This window comes from Thunnus thynnus, chromosome 5, assembly GCF_963924715.1.
Source record: "Thunnus thynnus chromosome 5, fThuThy2.1, whole genome shotgun sequence".
Classification (NCBI taxonomy): Eukaryota; Metazoa; Chordata; class Actinopteri; order Scombriformes; family Scombridae; genus Thunnus; species Thunnus thynnus.
This window is the reverse complement of record NC_089521.1, coordinates 7,471,632-7,490,946: the sequence shown is the minus strand read 5'-3', so window position 1 is coordinate 7,490,946 and position 19,315 is coordinate 7,471,632. Positions and strand designations below refer to the sequence as shown.

General features: G+C 40.5%; 1 protein-coding gene across 1 annotated transcript in view; it reads right to left on the bottom strand.

Annotated features, from left to right (window-relative positions):
- The window catches only part of znrf1 (zinc and ring finger 1), a 67,400-nt gene extending 48,562 nt beyond the window's left edge, over positions 1-18,838 (bottom strand). The window contains exon 1 of the mRNA XM_067588951.1: positions 16,396-18,838. Coding sequence (XP_067445052.1) covers positions 16,396-16,789 — 394 coding nt within the window. The 5' untranslated portion in view covers positions 16,790-18,838. The remainder of the gene's footprint in view (positions 1-16,395) is intronic.
- Positions 18,839-19,315: the final 477 nt, after the last annotated feature.

The window sequence follows — 19,315 nt, the reverse complement described above, 5'->3', positions numbered from 1 at the left end:
CCAGGTTTTAAGAAACTGTGTCTAGATCTATCAATCTAGGGATCATTTGCAATGAAAACTGTTCACAGTGGAACTGTGGGTTAGCCAGAGTAATATGGACATGGTTTCCAGAAAAAGATGTTACTGGTAAAATTGTTTTCAATGTTTTGAGCACCAAAACAGAAAACTCAAGTTTCCTCCACTGAATTGGTGTTGGTGCAGGAATCAAAGAGACGGATATATGAAAATCTGTGCAAATAAAACTTAATGTCTAGATACCACTACAGGTAACAGAAAAAAATTCTCCATAGACAATGTGAGGTGAGTCCCAGTTGGAGCACTTCTATGGCTTCAATGGTCTTGAAATTCTCCCAGTTGAATTACAGCAATAGATGAGCAACTGTGTTAGAAAATATCTGGTTCTTTGAGGGAAAAATCTAAGGCACAAGCCTATGTACATAAAAACGTAAGATGATGAGTTAACTATGACTCTCAAGGGGATTTTCAGTAAAAAAAAATCCAATCCTAGAGCTTAAAATGCTGTTACATGAGCTGCTAATGGTGGGCGGAAGCTAAAGATTACCATGTTGAGAAAATCTTTTCAAATGATGATGATATGATTATGATTATAAATTAAAACTATGTAGCCTATTTCATAACCTAAAGATCTACACAATTTGGTTTTCCTAGTGAAATTACAACTGGCTCCACAAATTGTCATCTGTAGCTGATAAACATTAATTCAATGAGTTGCTGCATACCAGTGTATGTAATGTTTACACCAGAGATAAAGAGAGACAACTCTAAAAGAAAAAATCGACTGTTGAAGTTGTTCTAGACCAACATGGTGGTGATGAGCTACCTAACACATAGCTTGCTAGTTAGCAGCTAGCTAGATAGCTGTTAGTTGTTGAGTCTATGTATGGTGACCAGACGTCATATGTAAATCTGTAAAACGCTAAAATTGTCCCATTTTTCACCACAATTAAAATAATAATTATAATATTATACTTGTTTTCAGCGCTTACATAGACATTTATCATGTTCTGTCCCACTCATTTTTACCTAACCCGAAATAAAAACATAAACAATACATCACGCATCTGAATTCAACCCGGCAACGAAAATGCTGCGTTCTGCGCACACTGCAAGGGTATTTTCGGTTGCGCACAGTGGAAATGCCCATATAATAGATCTTATTAAACACACAATATGTAATTTCAGCCGCTAGGGGTCTCTCAATCAAATCAATAACAAAAGACGAAGTGTGATGACGATGTGAAGTAGCAAGGGATCATGGGAGTTGTCGTCTTCATTGTTAAATAACCAGCCTCACCGGGATAGGTTACTCCAGTGTTAATCATTTGGGATGTTTTTATCGGGAGCTGAATTACCCGCAGAGGCCTCCTCCTCTCCAGAACAAACGGACCCGGTGATTACAGGTAAAAACACTGAATAAAGCTGTTTCACCTAAAAAATCGGTGTTTCTCCGACGATGTACGGCAACGACCGGACGTCTGGTACAGGCTGTTAGCCGAGCTGCTGCTAACACTTGTTTGGTTTATTTCTCTTATAACGTAAGATCCAGACGTTCGGCAGAAAATTGTTGGAAACATTTGGGATAATGTAAGTACACAGCTCAACAAAATATATAACATAGGTCTAGTTGTTTTTAGACATGTTAATGTGGAATGATTACATATTATACCTTTAAGACGGCCAAAGTGGTGGTTTCCCTGAGAGCTAAGAGCTCCAGAAAAGAAACTCTAACTAAGAAGAAAGACACGGCAGTCTTCTTAAAGGTAACTTTCTTTAAAGGCTCTTTTTGGTTTTTGTTCAATTGACTTAATGTTTTGACATTTTAATTTTAATTTTATTTAAGTTTGTAAACTTGTGACAAGCTCATGGCATAGCATTGTGAAGATGTAAGTTAAAGTTTTTTTATGTTATACCTTATAAAGTTATTTGTAGGCCACATAGAGATTTGTACCTTGTTTTGTTAAAAAAAAAAAAAAAAAAAAAAAAGCTGGCAGAGAATATGTCACAGTCGGCCATTTAGCCGGCAGCCTGTGCTCATGCACACTGACAAATACCTTGGTGGATTCTGGGAGACAAAACATCATTTTTCGTCTGCTGAGGTGCTGCCCATGATGTTGAAAGGTGAGCTCAGTAAGTGTGCCAAGCGCTGAAACAATTCTCCCCCATCCTGATGAAAATGCCTGTGGCACCCCGGGACCCTTAAGTACACTTAAGGGTCTGTGTGACAGCTACAGTACTGGATAGAAAACAGTAACTGTGAACTATTAAGTATTTAAGCATGTCATATCATTGTTTTAAGATTACTGTGTTGATATTTCTGAATTGGAACCTCTGGGATTCAGGGCTGTGATGTATCTCATCCTGTCTGTCAAGCTAACGTTAACACTAACTCAGTCAGACATCAACAACTTTTAAACTGTAACTATGAATCATAGCTCAATAAATAATGCCACTAGTGAAAAATATTCTATGAGATTAACTATGCTTCAGCTGACAAGTTTGTGAAAAGGGAATCTTTCAGGACATAAAAACAAGCAGCTGCATCATTTTATCTCATTGCTTTAATGTACAAATAAATTTGTGATTATACTTGGTTATAAACTTAAGTTTAAATTAAAAACACTGACAAATTTTCTTATACTCTTAATATTAATTTTAGTCTAAAGCTTTTATTGAAATTAACATTATCAGGGGCAGGTTCTACAGCATAATACATACATGTGTGTTTGAGTGTCCATGTGTGATTTATTTTCATTACTATTTAGATTTAAATTAAAAGGTGCCGGTGTATAGAGATGGAAGATTTGCTCATGTGTCTGTAATCTGAGAACAATAGCATGAACAATGGCAGACCTCTGCTCAGTGAGAGACAGAGGGAGAGAGAGGGAGGAAGTGATGGGGTTGCTGAGTAATTGTTTTGCACCTCAGCTGGGTGACTGAACTCTCAGGCAGGAGATTACGTGAAGCTTCGTGACCAAGACCAACCAAGAGTCATTGGTTCACCCTCTGACCTGGTTTAGGCCTGTGTGCATGTGTGTGTTTGAGAGGCTTAAACATGTTTCTATGTGTCTGTAATGTGCGTGAATAAGAATGCAATTGCTTAAATGTTTAAAATTATGTTGTTGTTTTTTCCTCAATGGGTTTGGGCACTTTTACTTCTCCATGCTTCTCAATAAAAACAAATCTTTAAAATGAACAGAATTTGAGAAAAATAGTAGCTATACTTAAATGGAAATTGTTCACTGTATACATTATGCAGACCAGTATTTAGACAAAAAGGACATTTTGATTGTCATGGCAGGAAAAGCACAGGTGTTTCTAATAACATCAACAATGCCTCTGTCTGTTGTTAACTTTTTAATGAACCATAGAGTTTGCTTAGGTAACTATGATCTATGACAAGGCAATAAATGCATAGTCACCAGGGCTTGAAAGTTAACTTTTTGGATCATCAGCAAAAATAGCTACTAGATTTTAAAATTTTGAATCTCAAGAAGCTGAAGGGATTTTCTTGAATACATTTAATAATATTTGGCCTACTTGTAGAAATAAAAGATCTTCCATATCACTGGTGTCCACACACTGCAGTGCAAACTGCACTGGTATCAGTAAATCTATGTATGAACACAATATATATGCAATGTTTGTAAAAACACAATCTCACTGTCACATGACAATACCCAGCACTTTTAATTCCCCATTATGTTGCATCAACATGACTTCTTTACACTGCCTGATGTAATGCACAGATAAACTGATAGAAATGAAAACAAAATATAATGTGTGTGTGTGTGTGTGTGTGTGTCAGAAAGACTAACATTGTAAAAGAAAAATCATCTGCGAGGACAAAAATTTGAAGAAAGTTGCAGAATGGAATCCCACCAGTGATGATGACAAAGAAGAAAATAATTTACTCAATGCCAGTTCTGATCAAAATGTTGCACTCATACCGAGCTCACATGTGTGGAACTTGTATAAAAAGACAGTCAAAAGCACATTCTTAGCCAGCAATGTTTGCTTTTGTTGCAGCAGAATGAGCAAGGTAACACAAATCTGTATTACCACTTGAAAACATCTTCATAAAATATAATATGATGATTCCACAAACACCATGAAAACAACCCAACCCTTCTGACTGATCTTACACACATTTATAAGAGTAAACTTGGTATATTCATATACCAGATACACTTGCAATATTTATTAAAAATGACCTTTCCAAGAATTTCAAAAATCCCAACCTGAGAACATCAAGATTTTACAGCTAAAGAGCCACTGACTATTACACTAACAACTGAACTGCTGAACCAAACTTATGAAATTAATCATTCTTGTCTATACTGCAATACAAACAAATTAAGCAGTATGTTTGTTTGTATAAACAGGAAGTTTGCAGCTGTGGTTGACTGCACCATTTAAGTGTCAACTGTCCTTGTCCTGAGTTTATGTTTTCAAATGTGTTCAGTCACAGGCTTAACTGATCTGAAAATCTGATTCCGTTCCAGTGGTGAACTGATTCAACTCAGCCGCTTAAAAGTATTGTTCAAATGAACAATTGATTTGTGAGTTGACCCATCACTACAGCTCCACCATGTCACAGACAGGCCTCGATAATGGCACCAGTTGTGGCTGCTGGGTTGATTTGTAAAGCAAAGGCCTCTATTGAATTGTACTGTATTGTATATTCATTTCTGCTCTATTCTGTTCAAACAGCCAATGTAATTAAGTGTTAAAAATGCTTTTCCACTTGCAAGGTATAGCTGGGGAATTTGCAGCCAAGGTCGGCGGGGATTAAACTTGTTGGTCAGAAAAAGAGTGCAAATGCTGTATTGATTAAACACTGATGCTGTATTGACAGGCTGTGTCAATAAAGAGGCAGGAGGGTGGAGGGGAGGCCCATTGGTCTGAAGGATGACTGATGGATATAATGATCAAAGTACTAAAGCACTGGGCTGTACTGTAAAGTCAGTTATTTGTGTTTGGGTTGAGGGTAGGATCTAACCTGTCTGTCTCAGTTGGGTCTGATGTAGAAAATGAGCAAAAAAGTGTATCTTTCCCTTTAAAAGCCCTATCTTCATACATCTGTCTGATACCTATTTGTATGATCTAATTACTAAACTGTAAAACATTTTAAGCTGGTTCAAGTTAGGTTAAAGTTTCTCTGCCTCCTCAAAAACAACAGCTGCATTAAGTTTGAGAAAACAAGTCAAACAAATCAAATTCGAGATACGCTGAATCAACAACTGTTTAGTCACTCTGACAAATGTCAAAGTGTTGCTAGATTTGCTTTGCAGTTACATTTAAATTTCAACATGTGAGGCTGCTCTTAGTAGAATTGTAACCCTTATCATGATTTGCATTGTTTTTATTATCATGAAAAGAAAAAAAAAAGTGACTTATCTTGACTTATCTGTGTTAAAGACACAGCAAATTCCCATCATGTCTGTTTTCTTCACACTACAAAAGAAGGGTCCTTGGAGAAAAATGTAAGTTGGCTCAACTTGAAATAAATAAAACTACATTTAAGTTACGTTAATGACAAAAGATAGCTGATTCCAAAGAATGACCATATGATGTTTTAAAGTGTGTGAGTTCTGGTTATAAAGCTTGATATGAGTGTGAAAAGATAACTGAAAAGAGCTCACTTGGCTTTATTCTTCACTACCTCCTCGCTCTGTTTGTCTCCCAGCCTCGTCCTTCAGTTACATCACAGTGATGTCCAACCACAGTGAGTAGATTTATTCTTTTCTGTCTGTTTCCTTTAATTCATTCTGTCTCTCTCCCTCTCTCTCTTTCTCTTCCAGCCTATTCATTTTTGTCACATCTGTCTGTTTTTCGACATATTAATTACAGGGATCTGCCTTTAGTGGCAGTTCTCCAGGTTCATACCCTTTTCAAACTGCCCAGCCTTTCATACTTTTCACTGATGGCAGGTGTGGAACATTAGGACTAATCAAAGCAATCACAAACCTTTTTACATATGAGACTAAAGAAATCAAGAAAATTAATTTTATAATACAAGGTTTAGTTTCAGTCACTAAACATCAGTGAATTGTTTTAAATCTACATATTTTATATATTTTTTAATAAAAAATAAATTCAACCAGGTGTAGTTGTAGTTGTTAACGCAACATACAATACAGTAGATTTGGCCAGTGGAAACATGTTGCTTTGCTAATACTGCTAAGGGTACTGGTCTCCTCATTTTCAGACAGGAAAAGCAGGGCGGCTGTTAAATTTCTTCTAAATCAACCACCAATATAATGTTTGGAACAGTTCCCCTCAGCTTTACAGACCATTTTATCCCTATTTAGCTAATTGTTTCAGTTTTCTGGCCTGGAATCCCTACTTTCATCTTAACCTCAACCTCTCTGACAAACCCAATGTACGCTAGCTGATCAGCGTCAAACAGCAGACAGACAAAGTTAGCAAGCTAGCTTGCAAACATTGTGGAGCATTTAGCTGCTAATAACGCCATAACACTAATGTTGCTCTGTGTCTGCTGGATGTTTACATAAGCAACTGTTTGCTAACACATTAGTCATAACAACTTTATGAGGTGATAATATATCAGTATTTTGTTCTTGTTCCACAGCCCTGAAGTGGCAAAATATGAATTCATGCAGGTTTAAATCTCAAAACAAAAACTGAGCTTGCAAAATTTAGGCTGGCTTTGCAAGGCTAATAAATCAGGACTTCTCTAACATTTTTATGTCCATCACCCTGAAACATACATATTTTCTTGATTGGGATGATTTCTAGTGAACTAAATTACTGTAAAATGTATCTACAGTGCCAGTGACCAACTACAACAAGCTTTAGGTACCCCTAGAAGTCCCCTGAACACACTTTGAGAAACACAACTATTAAAAGCATGACTAGCCATATGCTATCAAATATTAAATTGCCTGCCACACTGATTGCTGCGCTAACCAGGAATCTGCTTAGCAATCTTTCTCACATTCCTGTTTTTATAACTTGTATACTGTACATCCTACACATTTTATTATTTTGTGAAACACATCCAGAAAACTGTCTCACATTATCCGCACTATGTTAGTAGCTAAAGCTAAAGTGGCTAATGTTTTGCTGCTCCTATGGCACGAGTCTTGATGCCAACCTGATCTCACAGAAAAGCATGAAATGACTACGACCTCTTAACACCGCATTACATGGTGGTGGCACGTAATGTGTTAAAATTATGTGCATTAAGAGGTTGTGGCCATTTGACATATTTCTGTGAAATCAGGCTTGTCTGTGCTTTCCAAAACCATTATAAATAACTATTAAAAAATAATTATATTTTATGGTGTGACAATGCTGTGGTTAAGGTCTGGTTAGGTTTCATCATAAATATGGGCTGCTCAAGCAGCACACTCACTCTTTTGGTTTTGTATAATGGGCTGCTCAAGCTGCCCACATAGCAACCAGGGATTTCCCCCAGCACCTCCAATGGCCAGTCCAACTCTGATTTAGGGAAGGCTTAGCCTTCTCTAACCTACATTACCCGCCACCCCAGGGGCTGATATGTAGCTATGGCTAGGCCTGTTAGCTTAGCTACCACAAAAAGTGTAGCTTACTTTAATGGCAGGTGCCTAAAATTAGTTATTTTATTCCAGTATTGCGTTATGGTATAAGCTACCAGTTTTACATGGTATCTTTTAGTGAAATGTGGCTGAAAAGAGTTGACATCCTATTTTTAGGTAGTAACTAGCAACCACACACAGTTTACCATTAATAATCAAAATATGTTGGGAGGGATGCAAGTGGAACAATAGTGACATACCATTTACAAGCTGCATATGCCAACAGATCAGCAGCAGCATATCAATAATTTTTAAGCTGTTTACATATTGCTAGGAAAATTTAATAGGCCTCTTAACACAGAAGACATTTGACATGTCATGGTAGGAAATAAGTAAATAGGTGGTAAATAATAACATCAATGATGGCTTACTGAGACACTTGAATGGAGTCAAGCCATCATTAATGTTATTAACGATGTGTTTTCCCTACAATGACAAGTCAAAGTGCCTGCTGTGAAAAAAGCCTATTGACAAGTCAGGTAAAATTAAAATTCTATTATTGTTGCCAGATGACCCTATTCTTAATTAAAAACAGAAAAAAAAAGTTTGAATCCGTTCATGACACCCAACTATGGGGCTTATTACTGAATACTAAATATCAACCTCAGACACAATACTGTCCCTGTGTGGTCTAATTCACACAGATGTGAGCAGCCATATGTTCTGTCAGCAGAGGTATAGTGAAATGGAGACGGGATCCAAAATAAAGCTGTTAAATTAAATACATGAATGAATCTAAATCCTCCAACCCATTCATGTTCTTGAATCAAGCAGCAGCCATTTAATCCGCCCCAGCACAGCTTGTTTGACCTCTACCTGCACCGTACCAAAGATGGATGGGAGGAAGCGGAAACTTGACTGCTGCTGCTCTGTGTGTGTGTGTGTGTGTGTGTGTGTGTGTGTGTGTGTGTGTGTGTGGTGCGTGCGTGTGGACAGTATGCGTGGTACATTACGATTGCAATTGCACGGCTCTTACTAGTCTGTGTTGTGATTAACATTAGCCTAGTAAATGCATCTTTTAACATGTGAATAGATGCTCATCAACACACACTAAGAAACACACTCTTCTGCATTACCACCACCCTTTGTCTTGAATTTTAAGGAGACAATCTGTTCTTCCTTGTGACGATGATTTGGATTCTTTCTTTGCCCCCCCTCTTTGTCTCTCGTTCACAAACACACACATACACCAACCTCCCAAGGGCAAACAGGGGGAGAGGCACCTGTGGCCTGCCTGATTAACAGCCATTTTACAAAGAAGCAGCAAGCACTTTCAGTACAGCAGTGATGTGTGTCTTCTGAGAATCCATCTAACAATAAAACGTGTGTGTGACTGTGTGTACGTGTGTGTAGTGCTGCGTAACTATGTCAACAACAGTCCTTCCCTACGTGAATATAAAGGTCAAGGTCTGAATGTGTCTTGTTCTCTTTGTCTAACACACACTAGTACATATGAGAACATAATGTTACTGCAAGTACACTAAAGGTTTCTTACAAAAAATCAAATCCCGTTTCTGAGCATCACGCAAAAAATGATAAATTATAGTTGTTGTGTATAGCTGCAGAAAGAACGGCCTGTATTGGATCATTTATTATTTCATTGCATAGATCATTCTTTGTCAGAGAGTTATGCACACTGGTTTTGGAGGTCTGTGCCAACAGTTTTTGACATTCATCTTAACATGGATTGTCCTCTACATGGCTAGACAAACATACTAGGGAACCCTGGAGCGAAACCCCTCTCTCACTGTAAAGTGTACAGTTGATGATGAGGGTCTTAAAAACAGGGACCCTCTTCATGCCAGGGCCTCAAGAGCATGGAAATGCACTCTGAACATATTGTGATCGGAATGGGACCAGATTGGCTAAACCAGCCATTCTCAACCAGTGGGCCTCATTGCGCCATCTAGTGTGCGCGGAGGCAGTGGTACTGCCAAATGGTCAAATGGTTATTTTTTCTGGTAATTTACAAAGTTTAAAAAGCTAGTTATTTTTATATTGAAATGTGCTCAATAATTCACATAAATAAAAAACATCAAATTAAAATGCATAATTTCAATGACCAGTTACATTTTAATATCACCACGCCAATCATGACACTTCATTAGGTAGAGATTAGGTGTTTTGCCACTGTTAGCTAGCTAGCTTTCTCTGTGGATCCTGCTTCAGAAGACATGTCTCTGTCTACTGTGTTGGAAAATGAACTGATGGAACTATCAGCAGACAGCAGCCTGAAGGTTCAGCTCACACAAGTTGACCTTGCTTCATTCTGGATACTGGCTGCCACTCAATATCCCTCTCTGTCAAAATGGGCAATCAAATTTCTGTTGCCTTTCATCGCCACCTATTTATGTGTGTTAGGGGTTTCACTTGTGACTGTCACAAAATCAAAGGCAAGGAACAAACTAAAAGCAACTTGGAATGCTACTCTGCACATCAGCCTCTCACTCATCCCACCATGACTTTTTTTGTCATGTTTTTTTTTTTTCCCTTTTATTTGGGAAGGTGGTCCTCAGAAATTGGTTAACAATCAGAAGTGGGCCTTAAGTTAGGCTATAAAAGGTTGAGAATCCCTGGACTAAACCAAATCTGGAAGTGGTCTGGTTCACACTGTGATTGGATCTCAGCCAGGTGTAACTGTAATCTGTACAGGGTGACTGCATTCATAAGAAGAACATTGACCCAGCAAGTTGAAAGATCACCTTCTTGCTTGCTTAAGCAACCCTGGCAAAACCTACTAGCAGGAGCAGTAGCTATAAGTCTTCCCTAGCAAAAAATTAATGACGCTCATCCACAACATTGCTTCCCTTGACCTGGGATGCACCATCCCCGCTGACAAGTCCACCTAGCTAATTTGCATATTGGGATCTGATGACAGTGTGGGTAGAATCAAGATAACAAGAGTGATTATTAACACCAAGTGTAACAGCAAAGGCTCATGGATTGGATGTCATTATCCAGATAATGTATCCAGATACAGATCACATATACCAGGCATATATGTAGCCTAGTAAGTGTTGCATATTCCCAAACAAAATTGTAATTAATTTGGCACACAAACCAGTGGCCACACAGTAAGATTGGACCTTTTGGAGTCCCTGGAGTTCTGGGGCCCTGGGGCAAATGCCTGCTTTGGCCAGTTGGTAAACCAGCCTTGGTCCTGTATGACATTAAATCTGCCTTTCTGAGGGAGTACATCACACTGTGCAAATCTCCAAATCTCAAGGATTCAGTGAATGCAGAATTAATCTCCCAAATTCAATTAAACAAATGTGTGACTTTTTGTGATTATTAAATCTTGAGCTGTGGATGATTTAGCTCCCCAAAGAGACATTGAATGGCTTTACGAAGTGCTTCAATCAATCACAACTTGTATACACCCACTGGATTTCACCAGCAATTCCTAGTCCACAAGCTAGCTATCTCATATGTCTTCAAGCACAGTCAGCGTTGGAATATTTACTAGAACAATTAAAACTATAATTGCATCTGTAGGCTCACTTAATGTCATTTATAGGTCATCAATTTAATGTTAACAGGCAATTACCACTCTCACCTTTTCTCTGCAACATCCATGCCTGTGACTAACTTTAAACCTTAGGCTGAACTATTATAAAATCCCTGAGGGAAGTCTGACATGGTGCTGCTTATGGATACTCCAACCTTTCCTACAAAAATCACTGCATCATTCTGTTCTGTAGAGTAATTCATGAGGTCTACAACCCAAATGGGGAGCCATACTCACATGTAAAGTAGCATTTTCCATGCTTTTCTTTTTATATTCCTGAATATACCTGCTGGTAGAAATCCCTGTCTAGATCAGTGCAATCTGAATCAACAGAAGTGCAACTTTTGGATGGTAGGTCAATTCCCCCCCAGATCCTTTGGCTATACCCACAATTTGTATCTTGCATCTTATCCAACTGCATTCTATGACCCACTGTCATCACAAGGTAAATTAATGCAAATCAACATAGACTCCAAAGACATACTGTACAAAAACTAACTTAATAGTTTGAAGTTATCCTGAACACCACATCAACAAACTTCAACTCAATCTCTACTTTCTGCATTACAACAAACCACAAAAATTCAACTGAACATGATGTCGCCTTCGCTGAATTACAAAAGCAACTTTCACAGCTGTGAAGTTAACTTGCATAGCTTTCTGAAATGGGTGTGTAAAAGGTTGGCAAATGCTTTATAAGATCTACAAACCAATGGTATTTATATTCATTGGGTTGAACCATGAAAAAACGTTGGTAAGGTCCATTACAGCAGTTTGTGGAGGGAGATTCTCAATAATTGACACCTTTTTATTTCATTTTTCATTATACAATTCAGTTATTACTCACATCAAAATTCATAATCACAAACAGCATGTTCCTTGTGTTAAACACAAACCGCACTGCGCTTCCTATAGCTGAGTGGGATCACAGCTGCATCAGTCCCAACAGATTTGGTTTGGAAGTATACTGCGAAACCTCCCTGTAAGCCAGGTCTCAGTCTAACTGCTTTGCTCTCAAATGGACATGCTGAGCTTGGAATAACGGCCAGGAAATAGGAAAAGACCTAACCAGGCTGGTGAAAGCAGCTAACAGCCTAACAGGCGTTGTCTTGGACTTGATCTTCAGAGTGTGGGTCTTTTACTTTAAACATTTAACACCTAGCCCCAGAGCCACCATATTTGTAAGGTTTGAGCACTCTGCTGTGTGTTGTTCTTGAATTCTTTTCAAAAATGACCACAATGATGAAAAGACAAAAGCCGTGACAATGGTTTAGTGTGTTTGATTGTTAGTGCTTCCATAGACATACACAACTTCTGTTCAACAATGTTAGCTCACAGTTTTTCTCTGTTCCACTATTTGTCTAGTGTCGCTGTGACTGATGTTTTAAACAAATGAAACAATATATGTAAATGACACTGGAGTAGGCATGTCAGTTTTGGCTAATTTTGCTTTCAACAGACCAACACCCATTAACTGGTGACTAACTGCTTAATTCTTAAGAAATGTTGTGATGTAGCTTTCGTTTGTGAGAGTTGTCCATCAGTCGGTGGTCAGAGCTAGCTTGTCTGCCCTGGTTAGTTTGACTTTTAGCACATCCTTCTTTTCCTCAGTGTTTTCAATGTGTTTAGTCACAGTAGCTCTCGTTGGCATAACGTTCTCAGGCTTGAGGTACGAATTTAAATAATGATACGAATATAAGGTGACCCTGATTATAAGACGACCCCCCCTTTTCCAGCAGCTGTTTTTTGAAAAATATCATTACTTTTTGAATATAACTTACATCATAGTATAGTTACGTATTCACACGCTCTACCAGGCTCTGGGAAGCGGTCAAGAATTATTTTCTCTGGCAGTTAGCATTTATAAGACTGTCTTTTTGAGCTCCTTATCATCTGTGACCATGGTATTTGGCAGCTTAACATATTCTTTTTCTGCAGTAGAGACGTCGGAAGACACTTTGGACTCATTTTCACTTGTCATGAATTTATTTCCTCCATGTCAGAAAACCGATTACACAAGCCTTCAGAAACTCCTGCAGGTTAAACTGGACTAACAAAACACTTTTAGGGCTGACTGACTCTAACATACTGTCTATAAACAGACATTAAGATACTCACTAGCCTAGCAACATTAAGGCTACAAAACGACCTATAATGCAAGACTCTATGTAGAAGTCAGTTTTACACCTGTACTTTATCTATTCAAAAAGAATATCTGATGATGTGGACATGTAGTTGTCTAGCCGTTAGCGGAATATGTATACAAATTAACCTATAGACCAACATGCATAACTGGTCAAAAATATTCTCTATGGTTAACCAATTAACCATTGACATCTCTACACTGGAGGCTTATTTCATATTTGTATTCACCATACTGACAGCACTTGCTATATGAGCTATGTTAAGGAGCATACCTGGCAAGTATGTTTTAGCCAACAGAACTGCCAAAGCTTTCTGGGTGGAGCACTTTAGAATTTATGTTTCCCTATGGTGTTTTAGGCTACTTCAACATTAATTTGGTTCAAAGGGTATACGCAACCAAAGAAAGTTGTGGACAGAACCGAACATCCTGTACTGAATGGTTCAGGACAAGTACATACACTGTTACACCCCTACTGCACAATGTTACCAGTAGTTCTTCTTTGTGGCAGGATTGCAGTTCTGGAAAATAGTCCAGCAACAATAATTTTCAGTTTCATTCCTATGCTTGCAAGGTAAAAAGTATAATTGGCACAATGCTACTGGCTACATGCTACAAGCTATTATACATATATGGATACTCACTTATTTGATTTCCTGAAGCATGCTCTGTGCAACTTCTTACAAACTACAGACCAATTCATGCTTGCCACATCCGCTAGGATACAAGGTACCGCATAGGTCCTTGTAACGTAAATTTTGTTGTATGCGCTAGAACAGCAAAATAGATGCTTGTTTGGAAGAGAGCTGTGCAAAGAGATCAGTCACTATCCACATCTGTACAATTTGTCAGATAAACACCCAACTGTAGTGTGCATAGAAGCGCAGCCTCTGTCCGTGCGCAATTCTGCAGCTTGTTGCGTCTAAATTGAAGTCACCCTCACCCTACATTTTCTTGCCCTTTGTAGTGGCACTATACTGTGCCAATGTATTGGTCTTACTGAAATAAATGAGGACCCTGGATTATTTGACACAGTGCTATTGTCGTTCTGAACGCAGCCTAAGGCAGCCAATCACTTTCCAGAAAAATCTCTTTCATCAACAGAAAACCCCTCTGAGAGAAACATTTCTGCTGGAGTTACAAGTGAAATGAAAGGTCATGCTAAGCAATTGGAGCAGAGGTCGAGATGGATGAAAAGGGGCAAAACTCCCTACAGTAGCAACCAATCTTTTGTTATAGCATTAAAGATTTGACATTTTGGTCACAGTGACCTTCATCAGATACTTTAGACTGTATCTTCTAAGCTCATCTGTCTCCAACCTTGGCTGCACAACGGTTCCAATCCTAAGAAAAGGACTAACAGATTAACGCTGCAATATGCAACTTTTCTCACAGAGACAGGAGGAGTATTGTCAGTCTTGCCCTTTTCTCCATCAGATGGTCAAGTTCTCACCCCAACACTTGTCACTTATCTTGATGGGCTGTCTGTCTTTTTTTATGTCATCTTGCCTGAGGCTGAGGTGTGCAGCATCTATCACCAGCATCACTTGTTGTTCTTCCTTTTTCTCCTGCTTACCTCTCCTGTTGTTGTTGCTGTGACCTCCGGCAATGTGGCCGCAACTAGCCTCACCTTTTTAGCCACAACATGCTAGCTGCTGACCACGCCCTTATGTCCACCCCACAGTAATAGTGGGGCCCAAAATGTCATGGCCTTCACTTCAATACTAATTTGAGCCATAAAGGGTGACTTTGTAATTAACACTCAGGTGTTTCCTGTACATCGACTATTTCCTGAAGGCCTTAGAGCTCAACCTCTCTTTCTGACATGTGTACCTTCCTCAATTTTTTCGATCTTCCACTGACTCCCCCTCCTCCAACAGTGTTATCTCCTCTCACTGGTATGAAAGCACATCAGGGTCGCTAGGCAATGTCGGCAAGGAGAAACAGCCGAGATATTGACGTTCAACTTGCTATTCTCCTGCTGTTAGCCGGTCAGGGCTTTGGTAATGAGAGCCTGGGGACCTGGCTGTGCCTGCTGTATGTGTGTGTGTGTGTGTGTGTGTGCGTGTGCGTGTGTGCGTGTATGTGAAGGAAGAGTGTGTCTATAATCTTCCTCGAGGACTTTATTGCTGCGTGTTTGCATGTGTTTCTTTACATGCAGTTGGGATGGAAACAGCTGTGGCCATGTGTTTGTGCGTGTGTGTACGTATATATATTGTGTGTGCAAGTGTAGGTGTGTGCACTTGAGGCTGATGGCCTGACAGGTTCTGTCACACACAGAAACATATTGTGGAGTGAGAGGTAAGCCGATGATAAGCATGAATAACCCCCCTCAACCCTTCTCTTATCCTCTCCCTCCCCTTTTTTCTTCCTTCCCTCCCTGCCTCACCTTCCTCCATCTCTCCTCTTCCCTCTCCCGTTTCTCCCCCCTCCCTCCCTCACTCCTCACTAATCGCCAGGCTAATTGACTCAGCCAGATTTGGCAACAGGCTTATTAGTGTCATTTCACACAACAAGGAATGACCTATGCAGACAGTGCAGCGGTGACAGTCAACACGAGCACACCCTGCAACGTTATGCTCACCAATTCCCATTACACACACAGCAAAATAAAATGACCTATTAACAGCGCTCATTATTGTTTCATATGACCAAAATGACTGTTTGAGCATACTTTGATTCATTATCTTAAGCTGTAAAATTCAATATCTTAAATTTCATACAATTTTCTGCACAAAAATGTCTGGTGGCCCTCTGTTTTCTGCTATTACTGTGCATGTTACCCACATCAGCCCACACAGAATAAGACCCTGAGGGGAACATGCTGTTTCACAGACAGGTCAGTTTATTTTTAAGGATAAGCTGCACCCCAAATTGGGCTGAACCTCCCCCCATAGAAACTGAATGGCAGCGCCTAAGTGTCATTCAGCAGCCTACCTGCAGGTAAACAAGGTGTGCGTGATTGTATGTGTCTGTATGAGCTGATTTCTGATGCGTTCATGTGTGATGATTAATCCGTCAGCGTCACCCAAATTTCTGCCTGATGGGTGTCAGTGAGTGTGTGTGTGTGTGTGTGTGTGTGTGTGTGTGTGTGTGTGTGTGTGTGTGTGTGTGTGTGTGTGTGTGCTGGCCGCCCTTACCGCTGTGCGCGCTGAACCAGCGGGGTGCGATGTGCAGGGGCAAGGTGTCAGCCAGCGACCCCCGGGACCCCAGATAGAGCACCCCGTCCGTGTGGTGCCCTCCGCCCCCAGTGTCCTGGTAGCCGGTACCGTGAGGGGCGGCGGTAGTGCCCCCTGACCCCCCTCCGGCTCGATCCGAGTCCGTCCCTCTGGGGGTGTAGAAGCCGAAGGGCACGGCGGGACTGTGCTCGATGCCCATCCCGGCCACGGAGCTCACCGAGCGGCTCCGCAGGCCCATGGTGCCGCTCGGCCGGTAGTGGCCGAAGTGGGCCGAGGGTGGCACCGCGCTGTCATCCGTAGAGACACCGGGGAAAGCACCCCGGGGCCGCCCCGCCGTGCTCTGCTTTCCCCCCATCCAAAGCGGGAGACAAATGGGTGGGGGTTCTGGGTGGAAACAGGAGGGGGCTCGGCTCGATCCGCAAAGGGTCGAGAGAGCCGAAACAGGCTGTCGCCCCCTCCCCTCGCTCCTGTCTGTCTCTCGGCCTGCCTGCCTGTCTGTCCGTGTGTCTCAGCAGGCTCGTCAGCTCTGACTCTCTGCAGACGCAACAGCCCGTTTCCCTGCTGAGCGGAGCATGAGCCAGCCCTGACGTCTGGATTCACCTCACCCGCAGACAAAACCTCGACACAACCAGGGGGGATGGCTGACACGCTGAATGACGCCGAAAGCCCAGAATGACAAACTGACGCGCACCACGCTCCCCTCTCTGTCCCAGGTGATTAAGACGGCTGTATCATTCCCGCCCGGCCCGGATCACAGCAGCGCCGCAATGTTCACTCCGCTGTTCTCGTCTCATCTGATCTCAGACATCGTGACAACTGTTGCTGTCTGTCTGACCGCCAAAAAAAACGACGGTCTGTCTCTGACAAAAATGACGTTGCCGTCCGCGCTGTCTCTCCGGTCCGGTGGTCTCCCCAGCCTTTTTCCCGGAGATCGGGGTCACAGTAAAGCCGCTCCCCTGCGCTCAGATGGGCGCTCCGCTCCTCTTCGCGCCGCCGCCGCCGCTGCTGCTGCTGCTGCCGCTGCCGGCCAGACAATGGAGGCGCTCAGTGCGCAAGCTCCGATCATAAATACAGACAGGACGGGAGACAGTGCTGGCAGATACAAACACACTTTGTTTTTATTCCTATTGAGGGGGAATGGGCTTGAAAATGATATACTTTGAGGGCTTTTGGATCATGGGGGATTTTGGGGCTGTGGCCATCTGGTAGCCTATTTTTACAGCCCTAACTGAGCCTAAATTGGATTTTTTTTTAGTTTTTACCATAATATTGTGTTTAAGAGCAAAGAAAAAAACGTGCGCTTTTGTGTTACTTTTAATCAATATGTATCAATATCTTAAAGCTTGCACAGACATTCAGTTTCTCATATAAGCAGGTTTGGAAAATGCGCATATTTAGAGGTTACAGGGAATCTCCTTTCTTAAATTAAGTTCTTCATTAATATGTTAAGTGAGGAATAGACCTGCGTGGTCTTTTTCATTTCCCATGATCCTGTTCTGCTCTCCTACATTACAAAGTTATGCACAGATTTTTCCACCATATGCTAAATTATTGGGATTACTGGCTCACATGTTTTGTTGGGGATTACTTGGTCTAATCCTGTGTGTGTGTGTGTGTGTGTGTGTGTGTGTGTGTGTGTGTGTGTGTGTGTGTGTGTGTGTGTGTGTAATTAGGCTGGTTTCATTCTGTTTGGTTCTTTGTTTCTTCACAATAACACGCAGACAGCCTTGTACAGTCTTGTTGGCCTCACTACCCAATAAGGTAAACTATGGTACTGTAGTTACTGTGATAGGTGTTAATCTATCCTGCTATAATGACAGCAAGCCTATAAATGGTCCCCTCTTGGTTCCTCAGGCATGTAAACACACACACACACACACACACACACACACACACACACACACATAGTCACACACATAAACCATATGGTTCTAATATAAATATAAGACCACAGGGAGAAAATACAGAAGCTGACAGGGCTGTGGGGCAACTTGTTGTCTAGTGGTTTAATTTGAGAGCTTCCCAATATTATCATAAGATGTACGGTAATACTCTGAAGGCTTAGCGCACATTGAAAATAGGGGATGACACAGACAGAATCCTGCAATCACTAACAGTAGGTACACAGGTGTTGCCAGACTGTCTTCTCATACAGTACATGATAAAATACCTAAATAAATTGTGTTATTAAATAAATGGTGTTATGTAAGCATTTTGATAAATCTGTAAAGAAGCAGGGCTGTACCCAGGACTTTCATGAGTCCAAATTCACCAAGCAGAATCCCACCCAACTAAGACATGCTGGTACTACTTTCTGATAAGTTGCCTTTAATAATGGGTTTGTAAGTTGTAACTAATGGCTTTAAATTCCACTTCCTGCCTCAGTGCTCTTTAATTAATCATTAACACACTCTAATAAAGCACTTCTGGATAAATCTGTGGGGTATCTGGAATCAATTTAACAACATGTATAATTACAGAATTGCTGTGGTTTATAAGGTGCTGAGAAACACCCAAATGAAAAAAAAGAATAAACACTAGCAAGAGTTTTTTCACAATGTGGCAAACCCCAAAGTCATTGTTATTAATCCTAATAACTGATTTATCAATCCTAAGTAAGTGATCTACTAACTATTAATAAAGCCATTACTTAGAACTTTTCAAAAGTTTCAAAAGTGACTTATCAGAGAGTGATCATAAAATTATTGCATTAGCCACTAACCAAACCCCGTATAATTTATTGAGTATTTAAAAAAGAAAAACACACAATTCACACATTTTATTTAATGATTGTACTGTTAATTATATTTCCACATTATGGTCTAAATTTTGCTTGAAAGCCTTCTTCACATTACCAGGTATGTAATTTTGGTAGATAATA